Here is a 26,360-nt window from a genome sequence, read left to right as displayed (position 1 = left end):
AGCTGAAGACTTGGATCTAAAAATGCCCGAAAAAAGAGAAAAATGGCAGAGAATGATGCAGAAAAAGGGCTGCAATGGCCCAGCTTGCCTAGAAGTGCGTGTAAGTACAAGGAGGAGAAGCAGAAAGAGCAAAAAGCCAAGGCTGGTTGTAAAGCTGCAAAGAAAAAAAGGATGAGCTCATTGCAATCCCTGATTCGTGACAAGCGTGGTTAGGCGTCTGCTGCTGCTGCCGCCTCTCTCTGTGAATCGGTAATGAAGTGATAGAAAAGGTGGGGGAGGGGGGAGGGAAAGGCGGAGGCAGCTGAATGAGCATGCAGAGGATGCCTCAGAGGAGAATGCTGTCATAAGAAGCCAATGGTGAGCGACCCTCCAAATCCGCCTTCCTTCCATATATGTTAGCTCCCCAGCACACAGACAACCTTGTTGTCTCTTGCTTAGGCAAGTCAGACTGAAATTCAACCATAATACTAACCCTGATAGATGAAGGCTTTCAAATCAAGATTTAATCCTGCCTAGACATATGGAATAGAGAAAATAGGGAGGGAAAACTTGTCAGTCCCACCCAGATTGCTGCATGAATGCAAGACAGATGGAAAAATAGAACAGCCGAGTGCTAAAACTGTGAAATGTCTGAATTTGTGTTGTTTGTGCAACACAAATTCTACTTTTCAGGACAGACAGCTTTATGTAGGTAAAATTTCAGAAATTCACAAAGACCAGTCTAAATATATCAAATAAGCATTCTGAGCCCAGAACAATATTAAATGCGGGATGTAACTGAAAAAGTGTTTGACACAAAAGATAAGTTATATACAAGACAACATAGAAATCTTTTTTGTATATACATCTGCATGAGGAATATTTAACATTTTTTCTCCACATGACCTAGCTTTATACTCTCTGGCCTTGGCAATTATTGTCTGCAAAATAATTTCCACTGATTTTTCCCCTTCAATGAATCTAGTCCATTCTTTGTATATGGTACATACCATGTTTCCACAAAAATAAGACCCTGTTTTATATTATTTTGAACCCTGAAATAAGCGCTTGGCCTTATTGCCATGCGCTCAAAAGCCCGATTGGGCTTATTATCAGGGGATGTCTTATTTTGGGGGAAACAGGGTATGTGGCCATGTCATTTTATGCATTCTATGAAGGTGACTGAACTTGCTAGCATGAGCCATTTATGATTGTCCTGCTATAGCTTTTAGTGTGCCTAGGGTCAGATCAGATCTCTCTGCTGCTTGACAGAGATTCTGCCTGATTTGTTTACATTAGCAATAGCACTTAGACTTATATACTGCTTCACAGTGCTTTACAGCCCTCTCTAAGCAGTTTTAGAGCATCAGTATATTGCCTCCAACAATCTAGATCCTCATTTTACCGATCTCGATCTCAGAAGGATGGAAGGCTGAATCAACCTTGAGCCTGGTGAGATTTGAACTGCCAAACTGCAGGCAGCTAGCAGGCAGCAGAAATAGCCGGCAGTGCTGCATTCTAACCACTTTGCCACCGTGGCTCTTACTAACATTAGCTATCATTCAGGTTGAAACATTTTCAGTGATTTTTGAAAACTTTCTGGTCTGGTGTAGAAGATGCCAAGTAATGAGTTAATTTCCCAGTTGCCCAGGAAATTATAGACACATGACTTAAAATTTTGTCTCTAGGCTACATGCTGGACTTCACACACTTGAGTAGTCCATCAAACAAATGAAAAATAGGAAGAGGGAGCACCCTTATACAGTATATATGAGCATAACATAACTTGGAATCAATGTCGATGAAGATTCTCAGTCATCCAGGTAGAAGTATCTAAAAGTTGAGTCATGGCAACTGGACTTCTTTTCTTGTTGGTTGGAAATAAATAATAAATAAAATAATAATAATAATAAATATTCTGCTGTTTATCCAAGTAGCTTGGATAAACAAGCTACTTGGTTTTCAGCTTCAGCCTCAGCCAGTCTGAAAAAACTACTTGGGATAAACCGTGAAATGTTTCAAATCAACAAAACAAGTCCAGTTGCCATGACTCAACTTTCAGGCAACGTGGAATAAAGCATACCTGTCGTTCTCATTAAGGTCTATGATCAGCTACTGATGGACTGAGTTGAGGTTTCGATGCATTTGTCAGCCCAAACACAACAGAATCTTTATAATAAGAATCTAATGCTTAATTCTCAGTTTTGCATGATGACATATCCACAATAGAGGACATAGAGATTACCTGTTATCTGAGAGAATAGTAACAACTGAAACTTTGTGGGACAAAAAATTACCATAACAGTTATTCCTCCCTGCCCTTCCCCCAAAATAAACCACCTAGAAAAATGTGTTTACAGGTAGTCCTCACTTACAATTGTAATGGAGTCTGCCCAACACAGCAGTAGTCATGATGGTTATAAATCAGGTCACCCATATGACTGACACAATTTTACAACCTTTTTTGTGGTGGTCATTAAGCAAATGCTATGGTTGTTAATAAAATATGGTTCACAAAAAAACAAAAGTAAATACTGGCTTTTGGCAAAACAGTCATAAAATGTGGGCATGTAAATGCGGCCTGGTTGCAGAGCGTGACCAGAGTGGGAATTTTAGAAACAGAGTTTAAGAGTTCCTAGCGAGGTCTGTTGTAATTTTGAACCAGTCGTAAATTGAGGATTACTTGTATTCTATAGTTTAATTAAGGTATTAGGCATGGTCCATATGTGTGGGTGGGTGTGGTTTTTAACAAGTTATTTCTTTTTTAAAGAAAACAATGGGCAATGTTAGATATGACTTTGTTGTTTATTTGTTGTAACTTCCATGATTTCTTTAGGAATTCTTGGTAGTATCTGCCTGGATATTGCCAGAAATCACTATTTATTTAAGTAATTCTGCATTTATATAATTTATTTTTTCTTTCTGCCAACTTTTCTTCTACACTTATTTTATTAAGATACATCATGTAAACTAGTCTTGACATTTTTATTAATTATATTTCTATTCTCCTGCACTCACATAGACTCATGGAATCGGCTGGAACAGATGTTGGAGGTCTTCTAGACCAATGCCCTGCCCATGGCAGGAGACCTTATATCATCCTGGACAAATACAGTAGTGGCCAAAATTGTGGAAATCTTTTTGAGAAAAGTGTATTTTCTAAAACTAGCTAATAACACCACTTTTTTTTTTTGGAGTAGTACCATAAAACTACATATCAATGGAAAGATAATTTAATCAAGAATGTAATGCAATAACTTTTATGAAGGATTTGCTATTAGAATAGCAGTTACAGTATAAAGAAGAAAAGTGAAACAGGTAAAAAAAAATGAGATATACAAAAATTATCACCATAGAAAAAACGAGATATACAAAAATTATCACATCAGTTAATACTTAGTTGGGTAACCTTTAGCATGAATTACTGCCTTACGACATCTTCCCATGAAGTGAACCAAGTCTTTTAGTTCTGCAGCTGTTTTAATGTGAAACCAAGATTGAAGGATTGCTTCTATTAACTGGGTTTTATTGCTGGGTCGCTTCTGACAAACAAGTTTCTTTAGTCAGCTCCATAGATTTTCAATTGGGTTAAGGTCTGGTCTATTCCCAGGCTATTACAACAGTGGAATATGATTATCTTGAAACTCCAAATTATTAGCCATCAAACCTCAAAAATACGCTTTTCCCAAAAGGTTTCCACAATTTTGACCACTACTGTAGTTGTCCAGTCTTTTCTTGAAAACCTCAGCAGAGGTGTACCGACAACTCCAGGAATCAAGCTTTTCCACTAATTGTTCTCACTGTCAGGAAGTTTCTCCTGAGTTCCTGGTTGAATCTCTCTTTAACAAGCTTCCATCCATGCTTCTTGTCCTCCAAAGTCAGGAGCTTTGGAGAATAAGTCAACCCCCACCTATCTGTGGCAGCCCCTCATGTGCCAGAAGACAGCTATCATGTCACCCCTATTCTTCTCTTCATTAGGCTAGACATACTTAGTTCCCTTAACCATTCCTTGTACAATGTATCCTGCAGGCCCCTTATCATCTTAGTTGGACTTCTATGCACTCTTTCTAGGGTCTGAGCATCCCTCATCCCTCAGAACTCTTGACAGTTTTATAAGAATATGCAACCTTAAAAATTCACAATCAAAACCAAAAATAGACCCCACAAAATATTGGGGAACAGACTATATTGTAGCTCCTTTGGATTTCAGGAATTATATGTAAACACTGGTTAACATTTAGATATCAGTGTTATGGAATTATAGATGAAACTAAAGATAGGGTATGTCTCATATACCAAAATAACCACCTCTGTTTTCTATAGCAGCTTAATTGCTGTCTCTTTTTGGGTCAATCTGTTCCAAAGCTGATCCATTGTTATTAACGAATAGCAGAATCAATTTTAAAAATCCAAATGGCAGTATTGTTGCTCTGTTAAAAACAAGGAAATTTCTGACAAATTAAACAGTATAAAATGTGTTATGCTTTGTGTTATGGTTCTGTGAGCAGGAGTTCACTTCTTCAAATGCTGCAGATAGTGTGTGTGTGTGTGTGTGTGTGTGTGTGTGTGTGTGTGTGTGTGTGTGTTCATAGGCAGACTGTGGAAGAACTGTACACAATGATTTCAGGAGGAAAAAGAAATGGGAAAATTTGGTGATGGCTACAATAATTATTACTGAGCACTTCTGGGAAAGAAATGGTGAACTGCAAAATCGCTGTCTCTGGCAGGTCTAGAGCACTAGGAGAAGAGGGAAAGCCAACACAGCCCAAATTGTGGTTCGACACATTTAAAAAGACACAGACAGGGTTCACATACTTCCTTTCTTAATCACCTTTGTAAATTACTTATTGCTTTTTTGATATTAGGAACATGTCAGACTAAGGAGAACAAGAAAACATGGAACAGTTCAGCCAGAGTCAGTTCTTTATTTGCCTACACATAACAGACAAGAATTTTGCCAAACTAAACCCTCAGCCTAACAGATTTACCCTGGAGATTCTAAGTAGGGGGCATTCTAACTCTCTCTGTCTTCTGTCAATCTTCAGGCTGTGGGGCCCCTTGTATCTCCCTTCTTTCTGGAATGTGCTCCCTCTTTCCTGGGAAACTGCCTCCTCACTATAGTCTTTCACACCAGCTCCCCTTCCGTGGTTATCATCTCTCAGAGAATCTTCATAAAGGCAAGTGTATTATATTACATGAATTTCCTTCAATCCTTAGCAAAAGAAATTTTATACAAGTTTAAAGATTTTTTAAAAAATCTCTGTTATGGAATAAACAGCAAAAGGATAATTAGAATGTTGATTTTGGAAAGTTATAAACAGACTAGTTCAGGTGGATTTGAAATAAAAATTTAAAACTAATTATTAAAACCTTTGCCATAGGAAAATGCTGCTGTTTTGATTACTTAAACATTTATCATAAGATGGCATTTTGAATGTTGAACATTAGAGGAAACCAGATGGAATTAAAAATTAAGTTAAAGGAGAACTTAACTTACTAATACAAAATGGAGTAAAGACACCCAAATGTTAATTTTAAAAATGTCTATCATTATATACAAGCTGTGTTTGGAAGATTATGGGAAAGGACTATCTTTACTAGATAGGATTGAATCTGATTTGAAAGTGGATCTAAAACAATGGACTATGGGAATGATGTGGAAGAAGATGCTACATTGGATATACAAATGAAATTGAATGATGCCTTATCAAAATAAAAGAGTGACAAAAATAATTTTCTTATACTGAATTTATGAAAGAGACTTGTTAAAGTTATGAAGAACTTCATGAGAAGAAATCAGGTTCCAGGACTTGAGAGGATTAACAAATAAGATTGTTGAAAGAAAAGGAAAGGAATATAAAAAGTTCAAGATTGTTAAAAGTAAAAAAGAAGGAATATAAAGTTAGACTACAGTAGACTAGACTAGACTAGACTAGACTAGAATAACTTTGTCACTTTGAGTGTACACTAATCAGCATACATTAAAATGAAATTTTGTTGCATACAGCTCTCAAAGGGTCACCACCTCCAATATACACTACATGAACATAACAAAGTAAATAAATAAATGCATTCAAAATTATGCATATACCCACATATAGTTGATTTTGCTGATCAGGATTAAAATAGATATGTTGTTTTCTCTGGTAACCCTTAGTGGACTTTTGCTGACCCAGCTAAACAATGAGACTTTAAGGATTTGTTTACGGAGAAGATATGAAATATGAGAAGAAATCATTTGTTGTATTTTAAAACAATAAGTAGTAAGTTACTAAAATTGTTTATTTTTCTTATTGTGATGATGGAATCATATATAGAAAAGGGGGGGGGGGAGAATATGTCTGTCATATTGTATCAGGATTCAGCATATTCAGTCATTTAAGAAACACTTATTCTTTCATAGGTATTTCATCTGAGGGATCAACAGTAGCTATGCATTCTGTATACTTAATCCAATCTGTCATTCAAGAAACTCTAAGACCAGTGTCTGTTGGGCACTGCTCTCTGGTGTTCAGAAGAGATAGCACACCAAATATCCTTACAGTATTTTAAAATGAAATCAAGTCTGAATTAAAAAGAAAAGATGGAGAAGTCAGGGATTAATGAAAGGAGCAAATAAACATCAGCCTGTTCCTACAAATTCATTTACTCTTTAAATAAATAAATAAATAAATAAATAAATAAATAAATAAATAAATAAATAAATAAATAAATAAATAAATAAATAAATAAATAAATAAATAAATAAATAAATAAATAAATAAATAAATAAATAAATAAATAAATAAATTTCTCTACCGCCCTTCTCCCGAAGGACTCAGGGCGGTGTACAGCCTATTAAAAGCACAAAGACAGACATCAGTTAAAAATAATTAAAATTATTAAATAATTTTGGCTCAAATTTAAAACCCCCAAAATTTAAAACACCCAATTTAAAAATCATTACATTGATAGCCTGGCCTGGCGGAACAACAGGGCCTTGAGGGCAGAGCGAAATACACGGAGGTTTAAGAGAGTCCTGATGATCTTCTCAGTAACCACAGGTTTCCTAGTTCTGGAAATGCCTATATGACAGCATGTGCTGGCAAGGAAAGAGACTAAAGGGAGTTTGTCATGCATAAACCAGAGTTGTGTTTTGCTTGTTCAGTTTTTGTTGATGCTCTAATTCTGAAAAATTATTATGGCATCTACAGGTAGACTGTCGAAGAACATCTTGTCAAAAAGTTTTATCTTCTTCGTGACTTTCCATAGAAGTACTATATATAACAAAGAAAAGGGTAAGTTTTGTTCTTGCTTTTTTTTCTGTATTAATAAATACATCATGGCTCCTTTTCTCAGTTGTGATGTGCTTTGTTATGTTTTGTGACAGGAGCAATTTGTCTTTTCATTTCCTAAAATGTAGGTCTAAAGCTCTGTTTGCTAATTGGCCATTCCTTTGCAGATTTGGAGCAAAATCCAAGAACAGGGGAACTGTTAAGTCATAAGTTTTGCCCTGAGAAATGGCAGAAAAGCATCAAATCTTGGGGCCAAAACCTAGAATCTCTATTTCCTGTTCTTTTAGCAATAAGAAGAAATAATATGTTGTCGGCCTCTTCATCCCAGCAAACTGAGAAATACTCAGTCACCATATATGGCTGTATCCTACAGTCGCCAAAGAATTCCACTCAACACAGGGATGTTGAATTATTGTAAGTAATTCAGCACCTCAATTTAGCTGAAAAAACTAAAAGACTGAATAATCGCATCACTCTGAAGAAAACAATCAACACTATCTCAATGGTACAATATCTGTCAGGCTTACCAGGTAGAGGAACCATAGCCATATAATTATACTTTACTGTAAAGTACATTAACAAACTCTTGCAAGTTTGAAAGTACAATTCTGCCACTGTCACCTTTGCAGCCCATAACTTAGAGTGGGTCCCTCCTGATCCTTTTGCTCTGTCTTCTATACAGTTGTGGCTATACCCTTTTACCTGACCATTACCTAAGCAGCATCTCTTTGACTGGTCCCAAGGCCATTCCAATAAATCATTACATTATCTCATTAAAAATGATTTTAAAAAGGCTGCTAAACTCAAATAATATATATAGCATAAATACAGTAATTCTTACAGAAAATAATGTCACAAATTTGCTTATTAATGAAAATAGATGTCTTAAGTGTTTCTTTTTCTAACACAACTCTAGATCAGCATCAAGATTTAATGAAAAATAATTTATTTTTTACCTTTATATCTTGCCAGAAGACTCCTAGCAGTTTACTCTCATAAAATAGCAAACAAAATATTCTTTAGAAGCCAAATATATTTGCTGAAAATACCCACAGAGAAAAGTTTGAAAGCAGTGCCTAAGATATGCATACAAACGAGGTTTTATAGAAAAACTTACTGGCTGACTAAATTTACACAAAAACTGTTCAGGCAAAAAAAACCTGAAGATGTTTTAACAATGGCTTGTTATATAAGCCATAATGTGAAGATGCACACATGTGAACCACATTATGGCATATTGTTGTGCATGAACCAGGCATTTATGTGACAAAGTTTTTGAAAATGGAATTAGTTTGATAGATGATCTCAAAATTATTCTTTCATAGTAAAGTAATTCCTTGCCAACAGAGGAAATCTGCTAGAACAGATTGAACCCCATTCACTTAAAACTATAATCAAGGAAACTCCAATCTGGCTGAAGTTTGGTGTCCTGGAAGGAAAATCATGACCTACTCAGAAGAACAATTAGAATTTCTAAGATTTCATGTTATAAGTGCTACCTATCATCTAGACTCAACTGCTGTATTGGTAGATATACAGATATACTTTTCATAGGTGATGTTGATATATTTGCCGTTTGTCACCCTAATAGGTAACTTAGAACCTAGAACCAAGGTGAAAAATTTTAAAGTATTTGGGAATGGATCAAGGAGGGATATTTATTGAACTATAATGCAAGGAAAAAATTCTGATTTTTATCTGTTTGAAGATCTGGATCCCAATATTCCATTTGAGATTGTCTATTATTTTATCAGTGCTGAGAACAGCTAATGCCAAGAAGAAAAGTCACAATAAATAAGATCAAAAGTGATTTGTCTACTTAAAGAAAATTCAAACCTAACTAATAATATAAAGTGAATTAAGGATGTTCCCAGATAATTTGCTTCAACCATTATATGAGATAGCATTAACTAAGATTGTTTCCAAATGAGATGACCTAATTCTAACTAAATATAAGAGTAAAGGGTGAAATAAATATTACGTTTTGTGAGCTCCTTATGAGCTTGCTTGAAACGGCTACATACTTAAATTGTGACCTACTCAATTGATCTTCCAGTTTATTAGGAATCTGGAGAGCTTTCTGGAAAATTCTTGTAATTATGCTTTGTCATTCATAAAATAGCTTTATGCTTCTGTACCTTAATAATATTTTTAACTGTATATAGTATATAGGCTTTGGCCATAATAAAGTGTTTTATGAATTAACCTCAAGATGTTTCCTATGGCAATAAAAAGATAATGCTTCAAGATATCTACACATACTCACTTGGGTCATGGAATCAGTAGCACAGAGAAGAGTGGGAATGAAGGTCATCTTATTCAAACTGATCCTAAATGATGGGCTCATGATCATACCATCATCATGCCTTACTACCGAAGAAAAATTGTACTGGATGTCATCACAGCAATTGTGTGAAAAGGCTTGGCAGTATCTGTTGTTCTGAGCATTTTTTCAAAATGAAGACTTACTATAATCAATCTATTTAAGTGAATAATTAATGCTGCTATTAATATTTATAGCAGCAAGCCTGGGGGCAAAAAATGCCCAACTGAAAGCAAAAAGACTATTATGAGAAATAAAAATGCAAAATGAAAAGAATAATTGAGTTGATAAGCAAGAAACGCATTGTAAGCCGCCCTGAGTCTCCGGAAAAGGGCGGCATATAAATCGAACCAATAAACAAACAAACAAACAAACAAACAAACAAACAAACCACAACATTTAAACAAAGAAGAAGAATAACAAACAGAAGAGTAGAAAATACTTTAGCTGTGTTCCTAAAGTACTACAGCTGTGGAAGGTGACAAAGAACAAAGAACTTGCTAAAGGGAATGCACAGTGTGTAAACTTTCCTGTTAAGGAGCTTCAGACAAGAGATTTTGGGCAGGCACAAATTCACAGCAGTGCAAGTGAAGAAATCTTGAGACATATTCAAGAAAGGAAGACAATTATACAAGCAGGATAGATACTACGTTATTGTACACATTCTATCACTTGCTAGATATTTCTATCACTTGCACACCATTAGCAAGTCACATATTTGCTACTTTTAAAATAGCATTGTAGCACAATAGCACAATTTGTTGTTCCAAGTTGTGCCAAGAAATTTAAATTCTTTCCATAACAGGTAAGAGGAAGCTTTGTAGATTGTTATAATGAGTTATAATCAGTTATAGTCGGGAAAAAAAACTGCAATTTGTTTATGGCCAACCATGTTCAGCTGGTGCCAATTACCAGAAACAAAATTATTTATTTGTTCATTCATATATTTATTTATTGAACAAATATATTTAGCCACTCATCTAAAGTATCTAAAGGTACTCTGGATGGCAGAGAGAAATAAAGAACAAAAGCTAAAATTCACAAACACCTAAAAGGAAACTTAAAATTCACAAACACTTAAAAGGAAACTTAAGGACTTGAAGCGCAGTGGGGCACGTGGTTAGGATGCTGGATTGGGGGTTAGCAAGTCCTCATTCAAGACCTGAGTGATGTTGCATGGCAGGGTGAGCTCCTGTCATTCACTCCAGCTCCTTGACGGGGACATGAAAGGAGCCCCCACAGGCATCCCCTGTGCAACAGTGATATCATCAGCTAATCCTTCCAACCCGGAAGTGCCTTAAACAGTGCCTCCAATATGAACGGGATAGGAGGACTCTGACAAAATCTTAACATCAATCCATCAGGCATATCCACACCCACAATTCCATTAAAATTTCAGTCCCATTGCCTGGAGGAATAACCAGATCATCACAACATTCCAGAAGATCAGAAAGATAGAGACTGTCCATATCTTAGTGGGGAAACTGTTCCATAAAAAGACAGACAGATTGACAAGCTTCCAAGGATCCACAGGTGACACTGCTTCAGCAGGGAGACTTAGAGCTTGCACACTTTGCCTGATCTAATAGGATGGGCAAAAGGCACTGGGAGAGACAGTCTAGCAAATATTCTGGCTTCATGTCATATAAGGCTTTAAAGGTGACATCCAGCACCTTGAAGGACAGCCAGAAGCCTACTGGAAACCAATGCAGTTCAAACAGCAGCGGTGTTACATATGCATACCAGGAAGTACCCAATACTGCTTATGCCATTCCATTATGGGCCAGCAGAAGTTTCCAAATGCTTTTCAAAGGCAGCCCAATGAACAGCATAGGTCCACAGCCCAATTGGAAGGTGATTAAAATCTAAGTGACTATAAGCAGTGCTTATAGTCTAGGATATGGGCACACTGGTACACAAGATAAGCTATCTTCTTATCTCTCAAAGACCTTCCTAGCCACAGCTGTAAACTGATTTTCATGCAGGAGCTGCAAGTTCAGGAGCCCCCGAAACACATCTCTGATTGGAGAAGCACTACCCATCCAGCATTAATGACAGAATATCACTAAATATTTCTTTGTTCTACATTGCCAGTATTTCTTAACTATGAAGTGCAATGCTCATCTTCAAAGATAATAGAAGTTTCTTAACATAGGAGAGAATCCCAGTATGCCCCAATGGCAATTTTAACATTTTCAGCTGGATCAACAGAAATGTAGAGCCAAAGAAATGTCCCTGCTACATAACTACCATATTTTTCGGTCTATAAAACACACTCCCCCCCCCAAGTGGGTGAAAATGTCTGTGTGTCTTATAGAGTGAATGTTGCCGAAGCCCTGCCGACCCACTGGCCTCCACGGCCTCTGCCTCCCAGCAATTTGCCTCCTTGCAGCAAACAGCCTGGTCAGCTTCAGCACAGCCTGATTTAGCACTAGCAGCTGATTGGCAGTTGGATCGGCCTCCCGGAATACTGCTGATCAGCTGTTCAAGGCTATGAGAATCACTGCCACCCATCACCATCGCCATCGCCGCCATCGATCACCACTGCCACCTATTGCCACCTCCGTGCGTCCTGTTTTTGGCCTCCGCGTGCCTCATTTTTGGCCTCCACGCATCCCGTTTTTGGCCTCCCCAGGTCCCATTTTCAGCCTCCGTGCGTCCTTTTTTTATTGTTTTCCTCCCCAAAAGCTAGGTACGTCTTATAGTCCGGAGAGTCTTATAGTCTGAAAAATACGGTATTTTTGGAATACTACAGCTAAATATGGGATAGTTAACTAAGGCAGGATATAACTTTGAAATCAGTCAAAGAAACATTCTTATGTAGAAATCACCTTGCAATGGGTTCTTATAATTATGAATATTGTCAGACCAACAGATTCATTTATTTGCTTGTATTTTTACAATTATTTACATCCTGTCCATTTTCTCAAAGGTCCATTTTCTCAAAAGTCTCAAGGAGATTTATCAAGGAACAACAAGCCAATAAAAACAAAAATCCCACCAACTCAATTAACTCAAGCAATTTTTATATTATACACCCTCTTCAGTGCCTTTTTTGAAGGCCAGAAGATTGAAGATATCTTTATTTTAGGAGACAGGGTGTTTGAAAGAGTTAGAACTCCAATTAGAAGGTGCTTTAGTAAGCCCCATCCCATTCATTTCTTGCAGGATGGGGATTCCCAGTGTACCATCCCTAAAGGTTTATAAGGAACATAGGAAAAGATGATTCAATACCTACTTGGGTATAGTTTTTAAGTTGAATTAGAACTGGAAAAAAACCAGTGATTAAATATCAACTAATAAAATACAGTTGAATATGCTACTCCCAGTTAACAACTGCATTCTGGATCAGTTGAAGCTTCTGAACTGTCTTCAAAAGCAACCACATGTAGAGCACGTTACTGTAGTCTACATCAAAGGTAACATGGATAATGAGCATTTGGACCTTTTACTTCCAAATTGTGTTCATATTAAGAAAGAGTCTAACAAAATAATGGTTTACTGCAGTTTTTTGGAATTAAAAATTAAAAGAATTACAAAAATTGCTCCACGGTCACTAATAAAGGATTTTTTAAAATAAATTAGATGAGAGTACATTCTCTTTTCTATTATGTTTTCCTGAAGCCAATTAATCAAAATAGTAAACAAAATTATGTGCATATAGGTCTTATAGTAACATTTATGGCACCAAGGTACTTCTGTGAATTTGCTGAAGTGAGTGAATACAGAAAGATAAGAATTTTACAAAATTATCTTACCTTTAAGAGAGCCAGGGCTACATTAAAGATAACATTCAGACCCTGCAGTGTAGAGAAGAAAGAAACAAAAAATAGTATTAATCCAGTTTGCAAGGGATTTAACTATGTAAACAATACTAATAATACTAGAGTGTCAAAGTTTTTATTGATAAACATACAAAAAGCAATATTTTAAAGGATTTATACAGTGAAAAAATAACAAATTAGAATTAAACATTTTTATTAGGAAAATTAGCAAAAGATCTAAACAATATAATAAAACTAACAAGGTAAAAATGAAAAAGTAGGAATATAATATTGTTTAATATTACCTGTATTTATAGATCTAAGAATTAAGATCACACATTTCTCCTCTCCTAATACATTATGTATAGAATACTATATAGTTAATGGTGATACCTTGTTTTCTATTACATCTGAATTCTTAAATTAGAATTTTGGCAAAACCCAGGACTATGATCTGTGGTTTAGCATTAGCGGAAATTAGAAGTTTTCCAATTGCTTTTCAAAAGCAAAAAATTAAAAGCATAAACAGATAAGAAAAGAGAAAGAGAAAGATTAAGAAAGAGAGAAGACAGAAGTGCCTGTATAAAAGAAAAAGAAAAAAGAATGACTTCTGATATTTTTGGTACCAATATGAATAAAAGAGTACCGTATTTTCCGGCGTATAAGATGACTTTTTAACACAGGAAAATCATCTCAAAAGTCGGGGGTCGTCTTATACGCCAGGTACCTGAATCTGAGTTGCTGGCGCTGACCGATGACGCTACGGGAGTGCCGACAACATTGAGGGGAAGCTGTGCCGATCTCAAGGCTGCATGCCGCTGAATGCTGGACCCAGCTGGTTGCTACGCGGAGCTTCCCCCGCCGTCCCAGGCATCCAGGGGGATATTACCGACGCTCCAACTTCCCCAGGTGACCCACAGTGATGGTGAGCCCCACCTGTCTGGGGAAGTCGGAGCGTCGGTAATATCCCCCTGGATGCCTGGGGGAAGCTCCGCTCAGCAACCAGCTGGTTCCAGCATTGAGCGGCATGCAGCCTTGACGAGATCGGCACAGCTTCCCGAATCTGAGTTGCTGGCGCTGACTGATGATGCTACGGGAGCGCCGACAACATTGACAGGAAGCTGTGCCGATCTCGTCAAGGCTGCATGCCGCTCAATGCTGGAACCAGCTGGTTGCTGAGCGGAGCTTCCCCCAGGCATCCAGGGGGATATTACCGATGCTCCGACTTCCCCAGACAGGTGGGGCTCGCCATCACTGGTGGTCAGCTGGGGAAGTCGGAGCGTCGGTAATATCCCCCTGGATGCCTGGGACGGTGGGGGAAGCTCCGCTCAGCAACCAGCTGGGTCCAGCATTCAGCGGCATGCAGCCTTGACGAGATTGGCACAGCTTCCCCTCAATGTTGTCGGCACTCCTGTAGCGTCATCGGTCAGCGCCAGCAACTCAGATTCGGGAAGCTGTGCCGATCTCGTCAAGGCTGCATGCCGCTCAATGCTGGAACCAGCTGGTTTCTGCACGGAGTTTCACAGCAGAGAGAAGAAGCTGGATTTTGCTTTCCATTGCAGACACCAGATCGGCCCCCTGCAAGCTCTTGTCTCTGGAGGAGCCCGACCAAAGTTTCCAGTGCCACTTCAGGGAGCGCTTCTCAAAAGATGAGATCTTGCAGGGGGCTGATCTGGCAAAATCCAGTTGCTCCCCGGACCAGTCACCATTTACCGCTCTGAGTCCCAAGCATCAGGAAACGAAGGCTGCCTTGCGCCGCAAATATATCAAGGCAGAATCCTGATGCTGCACTTTCAGCAGAGAGATGAGGACTGCCTTGGCCATCGGCTGGCGCAAATATACCAAGGCGAATGCTCATGCCGCACAAGTTCAAGTAGTGCTTCGCTCCCACACTTCTTCCGACCCTCAGTCTCTCAGGGAGATACTTGACTTCCTCTCAGCCCCAAGACACTGGCTGGCTATTGAGATGAGAGAGAGAGAATGAGAGAGAAAGAGAGAGAATCAGAATGAGACAGAGACAGAAAGAGACAAAGAATGAAAGAGAGAATGAGAGAGTGGGGGGAGAGAGAAGGGGAGAGAGAAAGAGAGAAAGAGAGTGGGAGAAAGAGAGAGAAAGAGGGTGGAGAAAGAATGAGAGAGAGAGTGGGAGAGAGAGAGAAAGAGAGAAAGAGAGAGTGGGGGAGAGAGAGAGGGGGGAGAGAGGAAGAGAATGAGAAAGAGTGGGAGAGAAAGAAAGAGAGGGAGAGAGAGAGAAAGCGAAAATGAGAGAGAAAGAGTGGGAGAGAGAGAGAGAGAGACAAAGAGGAGGGAGAGTGCCTGAAGGACCCCATCCTGTACTGGGAGTCCAGATGATTACAATAACAGTAACAATATTTAATCTTCCTGTATTTTTAAACCTTTTATATGTTTCCATCCCCTATTGCAGTGCAGGCTCCAACATGTTGTACTTACTATAGCCTTCAGCACCCATACAAAAAAAATTCATATCCCTGGTTTATGGTTAAGATGCCCAATTTATGGTATTTCAGCCAGAAGTAATCTGCATTATACCGGATAATGCACTTAAATTCAATTTAAACCTTAAGCAGAATGGCTTGCCTCAAGTCTTTATGACTAAGCATGTTTGCTTTAACCAGGCTTTATGCCAATACTATGTAATTGGAAACTGTTTTTAGTAAAACCCTAAAAGTGTTTTTTCCCCCTCTTTTTTAAGAAAATGGATGAGGAAGGATATAAGTACAGTGTGCTTTGTTGGCTGGGTAAAATCATTATTGTCTGAACCGCAAAATTTAAAATTATGAAGTTGGTGGTCCCTGAGGTCCAAAAGGTTGGGGACCCCTGGCCTAAGACCATCGGAAAACACATATTTTTGATGGTTTTAGGAATAACTTTATCGTTGGGGGTCACCACAACATGAGGAACTGTATTAAAGGGTCACGGCATTAAGAAGGTTGAGAACCACTGCCTTAGCTGCTTGCCTTGCTTCGCTTGCCTGAATCCATTCCATCAGCAAGCAACTCCCTGCCTGCAATCAAGCAGGCAGGGAGTTGTGGACTTCAACTCCCAGAATTCCTCAGCCAGCAAAACAAAGCTGGCTGAGGAATTCTGGGAGTTGAAGTCTACAAGTCTTAAAGTTGCCAAGGTTGGAGACCCCTGTTCTATTGGGTAAGTTTTTTTCCCCTTTGGGATCTTTAAAAAAATAGTTAATTGGGGGTTTTTTTAGTTGTTCTTTTTTAGACCTAGCCATTTAAAGTTTAGGAAGTTTTAAATTTAGCTTTCATATAAAAATAAAAATAAAATAAAATAATATTTGTGCAGCTTTCTGAGATTTAGTGTGTTTTTGTAGTGTTTCACTCTAACTACATAAACACACAAAATCTCTCAAAGCTGTATGTGGAATTTTGTGTGTGTAAAGTGTGAAAGTTGGGTTTTTGGGCTTTTTGTGGCTGTGTGAGGTTCCTGCTTGTTTCAGGGGCCATTTTGGGTCTAGCACAGCTGCTTTTACATTGTGGGTGAGCCAGTTGATGTTTTTTTAATTTTTATTTGGTGTGCGTTGGAAGAGGGGTAGTCTTATACGGTGAGTATAGCCCAAACCCTATATTTTAACAGGAAAATTCAGGGGTCGTCTTATACTCCCAGTCGTCTTATACGCCGGAAAATACGGTATATCAAACTCTTCCTCTAAGGTTAACATTTATCTACATTATTTCTATAATCCCATATAATATTAATAATCAAATCCTAAAACCATCACTTCATTTCTTGCAAATTGTTTTGTTCTTTAAAAGTTTGCTGTCACTGACTGAATAAATATTATTGATTGATTAATCATTTCTTGAAAAAAAATCCAAGTGTTTTCTAAGTAAAAATAAAATTGGCCAACATCTTTTTTTTAATCAAAGCTATCAATTTTGCCATCTCTGCTGATTCCATCAACTTCATCATTCTTCCATTGTAGGTATTTCTACGTCTTCCATCTTTGTGCATATAAAAGCCTTGATACTGTTATCAAAAATAAAAGAAAGTTTCATAAAATATTTTTATTTTATACGTGGAAGAAAGGGATGAAATTTACACTGATTATAATTCAATAATATATTTCAGAGAGATAAATTTCAGCCCTTCTACATATACTTCCATTGATTTAATTGCATATTATACCCCAAAATTTTTGCCTTAATCCTTTTTTTTCTGTTTATCATTTAATTTTTTTGTTTTTAAAAATAAATAAAGTTATTAAGTTTTCCAACTGCAGGAAGCAAGTAGAAAAGCAAGCACAAGAATCTTGGTATCCTGTGTGATTTAGCTTGTGATTTGTACATCCATTAAAATTTACAAATGTTGCTAGCATAGTACAGAATCAAATTATTAAACAATCCTATAAATAGGTTTTAAAATAATGTTTGGTAACAATCCTAAGGAAATTGCATTTCATCCACTAGAGGTCAGAACTGTAAAAGTAATAAAAATGAATGCTGAACAAAATTGGAACAATCACTTCAGAACCTCACAAAAACAATAGTCAAATATAAAAGAAGGAAAGCAATGACTTAAAGAAAGGCACAGAACCTATTGTTTAATGATCAGCTTATTTCTCTTTCCCATAAGAATTTGCAGTGTTCTTTTTAATAGCCTCTGGTGATTACAGAAAATGAGGCGCAAGGTCTACTTCACAGACAAAAGCCAGGAAAAGCACCAGGCCCAGACAAGATAACTCCTTCTTGCTTAAAAGCTCATTCTGACCAACTGCCCCCCATCTTCACCTGCATCTTTAATAAATCACTAGAGATGTGCTATGTTCCTTCTTCTTTCAAATGCTCTACTATCATCCTAGTGCCGAAGAAACCCTCCATCAAGGAACTGAATGACTTCAGACTGGTTGCTCTAACATCTGTAGTTATGAAAACCTTTGAAAGGCTAGTACTGGCCCACCTGAAAACCATCACGGATCCGCTGTTAGACCCCTTGCAATTTGCCTACCAAGCAAATAGATCGACAGATGATGCTGTTAATATGACTCTGCACTACATCCCACGACATCTTGAATCTCCAAAGACCTATGCAAGGGTCCGCTTTGTATACTTCAGCTCAGCATTCAATACCATCATTCCAGATATTCTTCTAACTAAACTAAATCAGCTAGCTGTACCTGATCACACTTGTAAATGGATCATAAACTTCCTAAAAGACAGGAAGCGGCAGGTGAAGCTAGGCAGAATCACATCAGATACCTATACAAGTAGCACAGGAGACCCCCAGGGCTGTGTGCTCTCTCCATTTCTCTTCTCTCTATACACCAATGACTGCATCTCAAAAGATCCCTCTGTTAAAGTACTGAAGTTTGCAGATGATACAACAGTTATTGGTCTCATTCAAGACAATGACGGATCTGCATACAGACAGGAGGTTGAACAACTAGCCTTGTGGTGCAACTGGAACAATCTTGAACTAAACACACTCAAAACCATAGAAATGATGGTAGATTTTAGAAGAAACCCTCCTATACTACCACCTCTTACAAAACTAGACAACACAGTATCAACAGACTTAAAATGGACACCTAACATTAAAAATGTCATTAAAAAAGCTCAACGAAGAATGTTCTTTCTGCGTCAACTCAGAAACTGCCCAAGGAGCTGCTGATACAGTTCTACAGAGGAATTATTGAGTCTGTCATCTGCACCTCTATAACTGTCTGGTTTGGCTCTGCAACCAAACAAGACAGACACAGACTTCAACAGATAATCAGAACTGTAGAAAAAACAATTGCTACCAACCTGCCTTCCATTGAGGACCTTTATACTGCACCAGTCAAAAAGAGGGCTGTGAAAATATCCACAGACTCCTCACATTCTAGACATAAATTGTTCAACTTCTACCCTCAAAACAATACTATAGGGCATTGCACACCAGAACAAGTAGACACAAGGACAGTTTTTCCCCAAATGCCATCACTCTGCTAAACAACTAATTCCCACAACATTGTCAAATTATTACTAAGACCGTATTACTATTATTCTTCTCATCCTTCTTATTACCTATCTCCTTCCACTTATGACTATAACCATGTTGCTTGTATCTTTATGATTTATATTGTTTTATTTGTTTCCTAGTATGATTTAATTGCTTATTAATAACCTATGACTATCACTAAGTGCTGTATCTTATGATTCTTGATGAATGTGTTTTTTTTCCTTTTATGTACACTGAGAGCATATGCACCAAAGACAAATTCCTTGTGTGTCAAATCACACTTGGCCAATAAAGAATTCTAATATTTATGATACTCACATGCTAATCTTAAACAGAACTGTTCTACACTCGCTATAATCATGCAAAATACAGGTAGTCCTCAACTTACAGCCACAATTGAGCCCAACATTTCTGTTGCTAAGTGAAAAATTTGTTAAGTGAGTTTTGCTCATTTTATGACTTTTCTTGCCTCATTTGTTACATGAATCACTGCAATTGTTAAATTAGTAACACAATTGTTAAGTAAATCTGGTTTCCCCATTGACTTTGCTTGTCAGAGTTATAAAAGGTGACCCCGAGACACTGCAACAGTCATAAATATGAGTCAGTTGTCAAGCATCAGGGCCTGGTGGCTCAGCAGACTGATAGCATTGTGATTAACACCAGCTGTCTGCAATTACTGTAAGTTCGAATCTCACCAGGCTCAAAGTTGACTCAGCCTTCCATCCTTTCTAAAGTAGGTAAATTGAGGACCCAGTTTGTGGGGGCAATAAGCTGACTTTGTATAAATATACAAAAGTATGAAGGCTATTGCTTAATGCATTGTAAGCCGCCCTGAGTCTCCAGAGAAGGGCGGCATATAAATCAATTTTTTTTTTAAAAAAGCATCTGAATGTAAATCATGTGACCAAGGGGTTGCCACAATGGTCATAAGTGTGAAAAATGGTCATAAGTCACATTTTTCAGTGCCATTGTAACTTCGAATGGTCACTAAGTGAACTGTTGTATGTCAAGGACCACCTGTAATTCTTCCTCTTTCCCTTTCCCATTCCTGCATCTGATGAATCCTGTTTGTTATTTTAAAGCTAAAATTCTTCAAATACCTGTACAGGATGCATTTAAAACAACATTATGCCTGGATTTTTGTAAAATCAGGATTTGTTGAACAGGCAATAGTGGCCTAGTTTGCACATTAAGGCATAGTTTTACATCACATAAAGCAAAAAACAAAAAAAATCACTGTGGGAACTCTATGAGTGTGAATCAGTCCAACTGATTAATCAAAGCAGGCTACATTAAGGAGATCAGATGAGTAATCAAAGCAGGCTAGACTAAATTATTTATTCTGTGTTGAATGCTACTGGAAATGAGACCAGTTTTGTACTAACTCTAAATTTAGCAGAACCTTATCTATTGGCTTGTTGAAACAAATCAGAATTATAAACTGGATGCATGGTTCATGCCATGTACTGTTCATGAATTATCATTTGCTAAATTACAAAGAAAGCATTGACAGTAACCAGAAGTTAAGGTAAAACTTTCCTTCCAACCAGCTAGGATAGGCAGTTAGGATAGGCAACTGCAATTGCAACATGTGCAAGTGCAAGACTTGCTCTGACTCATTCCTTTTGTGATATTTTTTTTAAATCAACCTTTGTACTTTTAACTACCTTCTAAACAATGAGGAGTTTATTTCAGACAACTGAAACCATTTTTATAGTAAGTGAAAGCCTTGAGTTCTATGAATTCATTCCATTGTCTAAACAGGGACATCAGAAAGATTTACTCAAATACAGTTTAAAAATAAAGATGATAAGAAATATTGGTGGAAGAACCTCTCACACTAAAACAGGATAAAAGAATGATGTGCAAGTGGCAGTACACCTCCATCTAATAAAAGAAGCAGTCATCCTTGTAACTATAAGCCCAAGAAAAATGACAATTCATTTCATGCAAAGCAAGCTTTTTTATGGATAGAAGGTAATTTTACCTCACAAAGTAGTAAATCAATTATGTGGAAGACCATACAAAGTGGAAACTTGGCAGTGAAGAGGGTGAGAAACCACTGGGAGGCATACATATGAGCTTCAAGATTCTGTTCCACAAAATGGTTATATAAATCAGGCAGCTGCTCCTATGGAGAAAAGTGAGAGACGAAGATGAATACAACTTTTCTTCTGTAAGACGTTAAATGCATCATCAGAATCTAAATTAACATGCATTGTTTTCTTATACTTCTGCTTATGAAATATATGCTTATATTTCTACTATATTTTAAGCCAATGTTAGGAAATATTTGTAGAATAAACACTTTGGTACTAAATATGAAGATCATATGTGTTTCATGTATGTTATGTATGTATACCCAAACACACACATACAGGTTGCACATTAACTATCAATACCTCAATTTTTATGGACAGTTAAGTATACCTATGGTAGGATCTGTTCATTATTCCCCCCCCTTTTTTTTTTGCATATTCTTTTTCTAAAACAAAGGAAAATTCCAGGTAATACCTGCATAAGTTTCTCCAGCTGATAAAATTTTCTCCGCAAACCTTCCAAATTGTTTTTATACAGCTCCCGCAGGCCATAGTCATACATGATCTTCACTAGGATACAGAAGGCTTGTTCTTCAGGCATCTGCATGGAGACCATAAGTATAAAGTGACCTCCAAGAATCCTTCTGTAGATGGGTTTATAATATGAGTACGCAAAAAGATAGCAAATAGCTTTCAGTCAGGATTTTGTACCTGCTGATTATTGTGGAACTGATTGGAATTTCTCAGGAGGATATAAATTTTCAGAATTTAGAATAACAGCTCTTCCATATATTCAGTGCATTCTTATAAATGTGCTTTTTTGCAAAAGTGAAGTGCTAAAAAGGAAAAAAAAATCTCTAATATTTAAGGATAGAACAAAATAAAACTTATCTCCTAAGTAATAGACTAGTCAATCACTAATCAAAACTATTTTTAATAGTATGTTGCTAATTGTGTATAAAAATACAGTGATTTAGAAATTTGTAATTTAGCAAAGAGCAATCCATCTTTTTTCCCCCTATGGTTTGCAACTATGTTTGAATTTCAAAAAATCCCTTTGCTTTGAGAGGCATATATTGTGTATAATATGCTTAATCCTCTCTTCTCAAGGGCCAGTTGAAAGCCTGTTCCATAGTGATCTGGCAATTTTCTTATCTGGGGCCAATCTACAGATTTCAAGTCAAGGCAAGATTATCTACTTTCACATTTAAAGAAGCAAACAACCTCACATAAAAGAAATGAACAGAAGTCTTATGAACAACCAAACAAAAGTCACTCCTGCCTTAACAGATAGAAAGCTTCCTTCTTTGACACAAATACACCAAAAGCCTAGCTAAAAGTTTAACATAATGGCTGAAAAGAAAAAATGTCTTTAACATCTACTCCAAGGACTAAATTTCCCTGAATTTCGAAGAGTAGGAACATCCACTTACTCTTGTAAGTGCCAAGATGAGATTAAATAAGTAGGGAAATGTACAAATAGAAATTTAAAAGGTGGAAACAAACATTTCACCTGCTTGTCTGATTAAACAACAGTGTTTCTTTTTGTAGTGTACTCACATGCAGCAGAAGAACAGCAGCAAGAAAGGAATGACCCTGACAATAACCAATTTCTTCATCATAAACTGAATATGCCTGAAATTAAAAAACATATTTGATTGTAATTGTGAATTATTAAATTTCATGGTCACAACTGAAATGACATGGCTCCCTATGAGTGACTTGTTTTTCTTACATTCTATCATAAAGATGGCAAATGCTAATCTGAAATATAAAAGCTTGAAAGTCATTTTCCCACGCAACAGGGAATTTATTGCTCTAAATTCACCGTGTGCATGTACATTCCGTGGTATAATTACAACACTTTAAAAAGCATACCATTTTGTCATTCATTTCAGACATCAATCACTTGAAACAGCCACAAATACACTGAAGGAAATCAGCTTTTAACTCCTTTTTAGGAGACAAGATTCAATTTTTATTATCTCCTAAAAATTCACTTCACCTTGTGAAAAGCATATGAAAGAGCTAGTTATACCCTACCAACACCACACATACAAATATGTGCTTTAAAGATGGGATCTAAAGCCCCAGAGAATCAAAACAAGCCTGGCATCTAAACATTAATAATGTTTAATAATAATTTCTGACAAAGGTGGAAGATTACAATCAGTTGGCACCCCTACTGTTGTCAGGCAGTGAAATGACTTTGGCAAGCGCTAAGGAAATAGTCTTTACTAAGGCAGAACGAGCTTGGAAAACCTCAGGAAGCCAAAACAATTCACTGGCTATCTTAATAGCATTCACAATACCTCTTGCAATTCATTGTGATGATGGGGGTGGAGGGTGTCTCCACTGGATTAAAGCAGAAGTGACAGCATTAAATCCTGCCAACACACTTAGCTCTAGAACATTCTGGCAGTGCTCTGAATATTCACAGGAAACCGTGAGATGCACAGAACTCACAAAAAAGCAGCATTTTGTGATTTATGGCATACAAAATGGCATTTTAAATTCATTTGAAAAAAACTGGCATTCTCAGAACGGGTGTTTTTTTTTTTTCCTTGTTTGCTGGTTTGTTTTACAAATAATATCATAGTAATAAATTATAAGCCACTGGTCACAGACAAACTGCGCTGAACATTTTTTAAAAGCCACCTAGATAATTTAAAATAATTATTTATAATTTATATATAAATTATAAATTATTTATAAATTTATAACTTATAATTATAATTTTAAAATATAATTTTTCCTTCTAATGGTATTCAAACAGAAAGGAGTGATACCTCAAACTGAGTATATTACTTGTACTGAATTATTAATTCAACTGTACAGATTCTTGCTCATTCATTCCTTCCTCGGTCCCATCATGACCACACATTATTTTATATAGTACCTTTTGTTCTTTAAATACCTCATCTTTCTGAGAATCTCATTTAAGTATGCAATCATGTCTTGTTCTGCTTTTCCCTTCACCTCAAGCTTTTCACTTTTTCTTTTATACCTCTTCCACACCCACTCAAATGCCTCTGTATCCTGCCCAACCCTTACCGTACCTTTCTTACATCCTCACACATTCCCTTCAACCTCCCCCAACCCTTGCCTGGACTCCCTCACACTCTGACAACCCCCTCATCTTTGCACACCAACCCCTATCCTTGCTGCACCTTCCTCACAATACAGTGCACCCTTGCGCATCTTCCCAACCTTCCTGGGCGTCTCCAGTGCATCTTCATGTAACCTTATGCACCCTCCCCCCTCACACAACCCCTTGCACCTTCATGTAGCCTTCCCAAACTACCTCTCATGTCCCCTCACACCCCTGCACACCATCGTTGACCCTCACCAACACTCCCTCAGACTTGTACCCTCTCCAACCCACTCTGTGCCACTCACGTACCCCTGTACTCCCAGCAACATCCCTGGTCCTTGCTGTACTTCCCTCGCACTCCATGCACCCTCGCTGCACCTCCCTTACATCATTGTAGACTCTATGGGTCTAACAAAAACTTAGAAGCTTTGTCATGTTCTTTCTCCCACTGTTGATTAAGAAGGCTTGGCCTGGTCCTTCACAAGGCTGTTGTTGCACGCACAAGGCTTTCTTCTCCAGGTTGTTTTTCTTGCACACAGTGGTTTAATTGCAAGACCCGTTGTTTTCTAGGTCAGCGATTGCCTCACAAAGGACCAAGTACTCCTTGTCAGCAGCAGGAGCAAGAAGACGGTAACAGTCAGCTGTAGTGCAGAATGCAGAGTGACCAGGGTTTTGGAGTGGATGGATGATATCAAGAGCAACTACAGCAGCCCTGTAGTGGGTGTAGTGGGCTGAAGCTTCCTGGGGTAGGTCTTGTTGCTACCCCAGCACTGCTGCACTGCTGGGCCAAGTTGGGACTGGGCTTCACACTGTACTGCAACTCAGGGAATTCTTGCAGCCTCAGAGCCACGGCACATCAAGAAGCCCCACGTTGCTGGGGCTTCCTGATGTGCTTCGATTTTGAACCATGCTGCTAGAGCTTCCTAGGCATAGCAGATTTGCACCATGCTGCTGGATTAGGATGGAGGGTGACGTTTCCGGGGTTGAGGTGGGGGTGAGAAGGGCATGGCTTCATGCTGTGGCTCAGGGCTTCTTGCAGCCCAAGAGCTACAATGTGCCAAGAAGCCAGGGACACAGTGTATTCTTTCCTCAGTCTCCCTGTACTCATACACATATCCCACATCTTCTTTATCCAGCCTCCCCGAGCTTGCATCACATTGTAGCAATCCCCAACTTCTGCACAGCTGTGCTGGGCCTTCCAGGACAGCACCCTTCCCTCCTTATCTGGAATTCCCTTTGCTTTCCCCTTAATGACCTATGCATCTGGAGTTACTATGGTAACTAAGATTGCCAGGCTTGTCATCACTAATCATGTGAAATTGTGCTTTACGATTGCTTAGTGACTGGAATTCCAGGCCCAATTGTGCTTGTAAATTAAGGACTACCTGTATTATCCTAGTAATACAGAACCATCTTCTCTAGGTAAAACTGATCCATCTTGTCTGTTCCTCCTGAGTAGGGATGTGAACCAGAAGACAAGGCTATTTTATTATGGCTGCCTCCCAGTAGAAAAGCCTATTCTCAGACATCCAGATGGCATCCTCCCTGATGATATTTAGGCAGGCAGTGAAGCCACAGCTGTTTCATAAAGCTTTTAATCTGTCATTTTAACCATGAAGTTCCTGCTGGTTAACAGACACTGGGTGGGGGGGGGGGGGTGTTGAATACTTTATTATAGTTATTGGGGGGGTTGATTATATTTGTAAACCTTTGGTAGTCCAACAGTGTACAGAAGAGTTCCCCAACCTTTTCGGCTTTGCAGACTCGGGGGGGGGGGGGGAGAGATGAGGAGAGGGGATGGTTCCGTGTGAATGGCAGACAAGCGCACTCACGCGCACAGTGGACAAGCACATGTGCATGCCCAGTTCCATTTGCATGAGCCATCGCTCATGTAAATGAAGCATGTGCACC

General features: G+C 38.0%; 1 protein-coding gene across 4 annotated transcripts in view; it reads right to left on the bottom strand.

Annotated features, from left to right (window-relative positions):
* The window catches only part of RABGAP1L (RAB GTPase activating protein 1 like), a 206,876-nt gene that overhangs the window by 66,051 nt on the left and 114,465 nt on the right, over nt 1–26,360 (bottom strand). For all 4 annotated transcript variants that reach the window (XM_070940921.1, XM_070940922.1, XM_070940925.1 and 1 more), the window contains 4 exons: nt 22,916–22,990; nt 21,831–21,956; nt 21,304–21,447; nt 13,335–13,376 (listed from right to left, as the gene is read on the bottom strand). In XM_070940921.1, coding sequence (XP_070797022.1) covers nt 13,335–13,376; nt 21,304–21,447; nt 21,831–21,956; nt 22,916–22,990 — 387 coding nt within the window. The remainder of the gene's footprint in view (nt 1–13,334; nt 13,377–21,303; nt 21,448–21,830; nt 21,957–22,915; nt 22,991–26,360) is intronic.

This window comes from Pituophis catenifer, unplaced genomic scaffold (genome assembly GCF_029215685.1).
Source record: "Pituophis catenifer annectens isolate HBS135680 unplaced genomic scaffold, rPitCat1.0.hap2 SCAF_3, whole genome shotgun sequence".
Taxonomy (NCBI): Eukaryota; Metazoa; Chordata; class Lepidosauria; order Squamata; family Colubridae; genus Pituophis; species Pituophis catenifer.
This window is presented reverse-complemented; position numbering and strand designations above follow the sequence as displayed.